The 7,717-nt window shown below is 46.6% G+C and overlaps 1 protein-coding gene across 1 annotated transcript in view; it reads left to right on the forward strand.

Moving 5' to 3' along the window:
- Positions 1 to 6,648: 6,648 nt before the first annotated feature.
- Positions 6,649 to 7,717, forward strand: part of A1CF (APOBEC1 complementation factor) — a 26,029-nt gene continuing 24,960 nt past the window's right edge. Inside the window, 1 exon segment of the mRNA XM_009332764.1 lies at positions 6,649 to 6,747. Coding sequence (XP_009331039.1) covers positions 6,649 to 6,747 — 99 coding nt within the window.

Here is a 7,717-nt window from a genome sequence, read left to right on the forward strand (position 1 = left end):
AACCTTTGGAGTTTGATATGATGATTAGGGAATAACTGGAGTGACACGTCGCAAACTCTCCATAATCAAGGAGACCTTTTTCGTGGGTGGTGATCTCCAAAATTGCTCAGGTATGCGGCCGCTCATCCTACCCCAAGGTTTGGGGCGCGAGGACCGGGTCCCCCGTGAAATGGAGCTTTTGGCCGGGATGGGGAAGGAGCAGCTCCATCATGTGCCTTCCCCCCCCGATGGTGCCCCACCATCAAATTCACACCTCGGGTGCTGCCCAACACCGGTGGGGCCAGACAGGGGGGGCCGGGACCTGTGGCTGGGCCCGTGCACTGGCACAGCCCCGCACCGCTCGCCTTGATTTTTTGGTGAGCAAGGTGGGGACAGAAGGGCTCCTCGGGGGCCTCGGCGTAATTTCTGTCTGGCAGCGGTGGCAAGGAGCTTTTTTTACTGCTTTCCCCCTGCTGATCACCGGTGGTTGCCAGAAAAGTGAAGCCAGACAAGGTGGAGGGGGGAGGAGGGATTTTCCCTGCGATAATTTGGTCTCGATTTGTTAAAGCGCAACTTTCTAGGGCTAATCATTAGAGATCTTTCCAGCCGACTTCTTATTCCTCCTTCTCTTTGCAAAAGGTCAGTCTCCATATCAAAGGCAATCGCTGCTCCTAAAAAAATCTCAATTTTCCCTAATCTCTTCAAACTAGCAGGCTTTCTGCCCAATATATAATGCTTCTCTTAAGCTCTTTTCCCTTGGTGAAATAGAAGGCTCAGGTGGGACCAGACGTGGGACGGAGGTTGGCTTCAAGGCATCCGGCACGTGATGCTGCAAATAAAATGGGGGGGAAGGAGGCTGGGCTCAGTGTCAGGCACCCTTCATCCTCAGAAAGGGCTTTTTGGGGCATGTTGTGTGCATTTGGTAACACAGCTGCAAAAGCCCCATGTGAGAGGAAAGGTATCTCAAAGAGAGAAGCCACTTCCCAAGCAAAAGAGGCTGAGCAAAAAATTTGCTGGTTTATACGTGAAATATTTTCCCAAGGCTCATGTGCTGCAAAGCGTGCAGCACTTTTCCATTACTTCAAATTTATCCCGTTTTCCTGCAAATACCTATGAGTCCCCACTTTCTGTGGGACCACCTGAGCTGGAAAAAAACCCTATGCCCTGGAAAGCACAGGGACTAAAGCCTCGTGCTGTGTTGATTAATTGGATTCCGTCCCGCAGCATGTCTGACCCCAGCAAAGAGCTGGTGGCAGTTTGTGAAGCTTCAAGCATCTGTTTTAGGAAGAATATGAAGAATGCTTCATGTTAGATATAAATATATATGAATATATATTGCTTGGAGCCTGGAGGGAGGAAAAAAACCCCAAAACCTTGAAAAGTAAGCTGATAACCTAAAGGAAAATAGTTTCTCTAGTAACTACCTATTTGGGTTATTAAGGGTAAAGAGTGAATATACTTACCCAGTCTTCTCAAAGGCTGTTATTCTTCGCAAGGAGCAGTTGCACTGGGGGGGGGGGCATTTACTGGAGCAAAACGGCCTTCATTAAATGTGTCCAAGTGGCTCAACACATTCAAACACAAAGGTGTATTGATCCACGCAGGATAAACACAGTTTCGTTATCTCATTCATGGAAACAGTAACCAGGTTTCCCCGAAAAGGCTGCAAAGGGGCAGGCTCAGGGTGCAAAATCAGTGGGGGAAGAGAGCAGGGTCCAGCCGCAAATACCACCTTTCCTCCTCTCAACAAAAATCCCGGCACGGGAGACATCCCTTGAATGGGGAAACTGATTCCCCCTTTTCCAAGCAAATAACCCAAAGGTGAAGTAAAATGGGTTTTTATCACGTTTCTTGGGTAAAAGCTTCTGGATTCATCTTGCTCCTGGCTGGATGGAGCAAAGCCATAAGATCTGCCTGCAGCAGCTGGCAAGGAAACCGTATGTAGAAGTAGTCATGGAGAGGTGAAGCAGTATTATAATAAGTTTGTGTCTTGTCTATATGGGGTTTGCTAGGCATAAAAGGACCTTTTCTTGCCTTGGCATTTTAAAGCTTTGATAGAAACCTAAAATAAATGAGAGTGTTCAATGGAGAGAGGCAAATCAAATGAAGCGATGCTCTGATTTAGGATAAAAGCAGTACCTTCCTTTTCTAATGGTGCGGGGTTCTTGATTCTGTGACCATGATAACTTGGTAGTTTTGTTAAAAATTTGGTTAAAAATGAGGATGAAATAGGAAATGCACTTGGACAGTTTGTACCTCTGAAGGTCCTAATTTCAATACAAACATCTGAATAAAATGCAACTTCCCCCCTTTTTTTTCTTTTCTTTTTAGCATAATTGTCATTATTATCAGCAAGCCATCTAAGGGTCAAACCCCTGAAAATGATTGAGTTCCAGAACAATTATTTCTATTAAGTGTGATTGTTGTTTTTTTTTTAATAGTGCTAAAAATACTGCCTTAATTTGCTGCAGTCATTCACACTTTCAAACAGCAACCATAGAAGGGGAGTTTTCCCCCTGTGAGGGTGGATTTGCTAATTGATTAATGGCTCAGGGAACAAAGAAGGAGAGAAAGTAATCATGTTTCCCCAGGTCCCATGACAGCAGCTCTCCCCCCTTACCTTTAATGATAAAAAAAAGTAGCCCAGCACACCAGCACTGCTGCAAGGACTGAGGCTGACACCTGGAATAAGGGGAAAGTGATTAAATCCCACCAGTTTCAGAAATAAAACATCCCTCCATGACTTGTATCCTGGAAATAGTCTGGATGCACTGATGGATATGGACCCTTGGGTGGCAGAGGTGGGAAAGTGTCCTGTCCAAAAAGGTGTTTAGATGTCCTCAGGCCAAGGGAGATAGGAGAGAAGGGGGGAGAGAAGAGGTGCTTGGAAAATTGGGGGCTGGAAAACCTGTTTTACTGTCCTTGGGATTTGTTGTGTTGGGATTTATACCTCTTAAAAAAGAGAGGTATGATTTTTGTTTCCATCCCAGGGAAACCCAACTGATGGAGGAAAACTCTGTAGCAACAAGGCTTATAAATTAGCTGTGAATGACTTTGGGCTGGTAATTAGTAGGAGGGACCTAATTTCTAAGAGTGGCGCTATAAAACTGGATCTGGGTGGTGTGTTGGGTCATCCATGTGCACGTCCAAGCCCTGAATGTGCAGTGTTGTCTAGCCCCAGCCTCCAATGCTCCTCCTGAATCAGGAGTGGAGACTTGCAGAGTAACTCAGGCTGGAGGTACCCTGGGGTGGGGGTCTCCAGCCGGACCCTGCTTCCAGCAGGACCAATGCCTGAGGGCCATGGTCCCGGCAAGTCCAGGACATCCCCGGGGATGGGGAACCTCCACCGCTTGCACGGGGAAGGACTGTTTCGTTGAGGCTGGCTGGGCTTTCTTCAAAGGCAGCAGTGTGTGGAAGCACTGGACACAGATTAAGGCCAAATCATCATTAACACATGGGAGAGAACGGCAACTGATTTTTCTGACACTTTCAAAAAATGTGTGGAAGTCTCCAACACCAGATTTCACAGCGGCTCTGATTAATACCTTGTGCAACCTTGAATGCTCTTGCTCCCTTATTCCTAGTGGATTGCTTGAGCATATCCTGGAGTACACCAATGTCTAGACATGCTGGTCTAGAGCCTAAAGAATTTGCAGGATGCCTTACGAGAAGAGCCCAGAAGAGCTCGCCTGGTTTTATCTAATAAGGCAGAAGCCGAAGAGGAATATTGCTCCTGCATCAGCCAGGGAGATGCTCTATTCCCGTCCATCCCCCAGCCCCATGGCTTGTGCTCGCTGCTCAGCATGAAACCATCACCTGGAGTGAGATGTTACTGGAAATTACTCCTCCCCAGCAGAGAGGTACAGAGGCATATGGCATTTAAGGCTCCACATGCAAATGCATTCAAAGCAGCAGTCACTGAGACACCCAGCCCACAGGGAAGTGCAGCATGAAATAGTGCAGTTTGCGGGGGGGGAGAAAAAAAAGGTTTTTACACTACTCATCTATCTAGGTCGCGGCTGGGGACAGACTGGAAACCTCAGCCGGTATGGAAAGCCGCCGAGGTTTGCCTGGCTGCAGTCCAGCCACTTTCCCAGCATGGAGAGGAGACGCTGCCGGCACAGGGCGATGTGCCTGCTGGCTGCAGGCAGCCCACTGCCTGCCTCTGCGCTCCGACACCCAGGGCAGCCTCCCTGTCAGGAAGCAGGTCACTGCAGCACCGATATACCTGACAGAGAAGAAAAAAATTACTAAATCCGAGGCAGTGAATATTACAGATATCTGCATAGCGTAGCCGTCCCTTTTCGTCCCCACCTCTGTCCCAGCCTTCAGGTACATGAGGATGGGCTCAAGTCCAGATATAAGGGCTAACAGAGACTTGTGGAGCACTGTGCAAATTTGCACCAAGTGCTGCATTTTCATCACTCAAACCCCTGATGAAACCAGGATGCAGCAAAAGCAAAATATAAGGGGCCAAATTTGCAGTACGCTGGAGCTTTCCTCTATAGGGTGCATATAGGGTGTTTCTTCCCAGGCAGGGGAGGATGCAAAACCAATTTGGATTTTAATTGGGGTTTTTTTTGAACAACCAGTTTTTCTATCTTAAGCAGCCTAGGAAAGCGTCCGACTCGTTTTTGCACAGCAGTGTGCAAATCCTGCCCTGTGCCGTGCTGAACCCCAGCTCTGGATGAGACGGCAGGCACAGAAACTGCAAGCATTGACGGGGTTTTGCTGCCACCTTCAGCAAGGGCAAAACAAAGCAACGATTGGGGTCCAGTTGCTGCAGAAAACATTCATTTTGGAATTAGAGACAGGAGAGAGCTATTGCATTCCACAGTCCATCTCCCAGCCCCTGCACATAATTAAAACACTGGAGAATCTGGGAGCATGGCAAAAAAAAAAAATCAGGAGGGTCTCACAAAACTCAGCAATAAATAGCTCCAAAATCTGACATTACAGAGATGTCTCTATTTCCAAGTATTTAAGTCGCGGTCTGTGGAGCTCAGTGTGGCAGAGCCCAAGTGCCACAAGGCTGAGATCCTCCAAACACGTGGGCCCGTGCCCCATTTTTGGTGCTGAGAATAATCCATCTATTTAAACTTAAAGCACCTGTTTAAGTCTTCCAGGATACAAAGTTATAGGAGCACAGAGCAAGTAATGTCCAAAGGTGAAGTGGCCAGCCTCAAACCTTAGCTCTTCCGTCAATGAACCCGAAAAGTGGCATGTGCTAATAAAAGATTTTGGTGTTAAACAGCCAGTTATTGGAAAAGGCTTCTTCTGTTATTTCCATAGCATTGTAGCGTGCTCAGAAAATTGGCCATAGACAGATATGTTGCATTTCTTTATGTGCAATGCTCATGTTATGTGCACCAAGAGACCTGCTGTACAGGGGGATTGTTTAGGGTCCTCTCCTCAAAATTTGGCATTAGCTCAGGACGCAGCCACAGCAATCCATCCTCTTTCCACCTTTCTCTTTCCCCCCTCTACTCTTCTGGATTTCCCTTCTCCCCTGCCCAGCATCCCCACCACTATCCCATGCTTTTCCCCCTCCCTGTGCCATGGGGGGTCCCAGGGTGCCCTGCACCCTCATCCCCAGTACACCCACCCTGGCCCCTTTTGGCTCTGTTTGCTCTCCAAGCAAGCTGGGAGTTATCATCGCCTTTTGTTGCCTCCACCTTTGTACAATTGAAAGCAATTTAAGGCAATAACAACCATTTTGGATGACACGATTTAGTGATTTCCTACTATGAAGTTCTTGATCCTACCAGCCCACAGCACATGCCCTGGCTATGAGGACCCAAGGACGCAACTGATTTTGCTCTTGCTGGTGTTCAGCATCAGCCCATCATTGTAAGTCCTCAAGGTCAATGTTGCACCTGCAGACCCTGTTTCTATGCCTGGCTTATACAAATGGTTTTTGCACAAGCTCAAAGCTCAGCATGCAGGAAAAACGGGGCAGCCTGAAATTATAGGTAGCAAGTCCATCTTATAAATGCCCCTTCGCCAGCGTGTAAGCCAATTCAGATTCAGATTTCAGCTTTATGGTGTTTTCAACCCAAAACCAAAACTTAAAAAAAAAAAAATCTTTACTTACATATGACCTAAAACTACAGCTCTGAATCAAAACATCTGAACCCAAGGTTGTTCTGGCCCTGAGCCTAGATACAGATCTGAAGTTCTCCCATGTTCTTGATTTTTTAAAACAGGCCAAATCTGGACCTAGGTCTTACTTCTCATAAAGTGCCGGGCATGGCTTGTACAAGGTTCCCTTTGCAGCATCAGTGGGATGCAATGGCATGGAGGACTGATCGTCATGTACTCAGCACAGGATTAGGCATCTTACATGTTTTCCCCCTAAGACACATGCACTGATATGTTACAGAGATGCATCTCTGCATCTCACTGGAGTGCTGTCCAAAATCTGACTGTGGGTTTAAATGCTATTTATTTTCGTGTAACATGAAGGGGGTATTTTTGCTTTTTCCATGGTCTGTGGTGTTCTGTTTTGTTTTTATCTCAAAATAACTGATTTAGGAAGAAAGATCCTGTTAACTTTCTCAGGAGGGTGGACTTTCTCCTCCTAGTCATATTAATTTATTTAATTTATCTTAAATTTGATTGCAGTGAGCACCCCTAATTAACCTGATTTTTTGCTGATAATCACTCACAATGGAATCAAATCACAAATCCGGGGATGGATTGACCGGCACACAGAAAGAAGCCGCCCTCCGTGCGTTAATTCAGCGAACGGGATATAATTTGATCCAGGTAGGAACTCACGGTCATGTCCTTTTGTGCACAGTGTCTGGCTTTATTCTGAAGCGATGCATTGCATCGGGGTCTTGAGCAGCGATTCTGCACGCATGAAGTGCTCCTTGCTCATTCTTCTTCTCCTTGTTTTTCTCTAGCATATGTGCTGCACATAACTACATGTAATAGATACTGTCTTTTATGGACCAGGATCTTATTCCTCCAGGAATTCTTTGCCTGATGCCAAATTATGATAAGGGTGGAAAAAAACCCCTAAGCACTGCTAAATGTTGGGAAAGGTTGGGATTGCTGTCTCAAAGCCATGGCTGCAGTGGTAGTGTAGCAAAGAAAACCCACTAAAACAAGGTTTCAGAAGAGTGTAGGTCCAGACTTGGCCATAGGAAGTCCAACACATCACCACCAGATCTGCCTTTTGTACAGATTCTTGCACACGTACAAGTGCACGTGAGGCAAGTGCCTCACCTGCCCAAACACCAAAGGTTTGCTCCCAGTTTATTCTTCAAGGCCTCCAAGTGCAAAGCCTCCTCTGATTAGGGCAGGTGGAGACTGGGCATGTCCTTCAAAAGCCAGCTGAAGAAGTCTTTCTCAGTTAGCATGACCAAAACAAGCTAATTTTTCAAAAGTGTTGGACACTAATATGACCGACCTTCCATCCTGGAAGAAGTAACTGAAAACACTGAATTTTAGGCAGGCGGCTGCCTTGAACTTTGCCTTGCTTTGCATAGCACTAGAGGGCACAACAACCTAAAGCAAAAACTGAGACTCCTGGGAAAAAGAATTTTCCTATAGCCCTTAATCCTGTGTGTGCCCCAGGATCAGGCCAGCAGCTGGGTTTGTTGCTCTTGAGGAGGCTTTCTGCTGTACCTGACCCAGAAGATAAATAACTTCTCTATGTCTTATATTTACTGTGGCTTGCTTTATCCTGGTCTTCAGTTTTTCATAGTGTCACATCTGGCTATAGCTCATT

The sequence above is a fragment of the Pygoscelis adeliae genome, unplaced genomic scaffold (genome assembly GCF_000699105.1).
Source record: "Pygoscelis adeliae isolate BGI_AS28 unplaced genomic scaffold, ASM69910v1 Scaffold139, whole genome shotgun sequence".
In the NCBI taxonomy this organism is placed as follows: Eukaryota; Metazoa; Chordata; class Aves; order Sphenisciformes; family Spheniscidae; genus Pygoscelis; species Pygoscelis adeliae.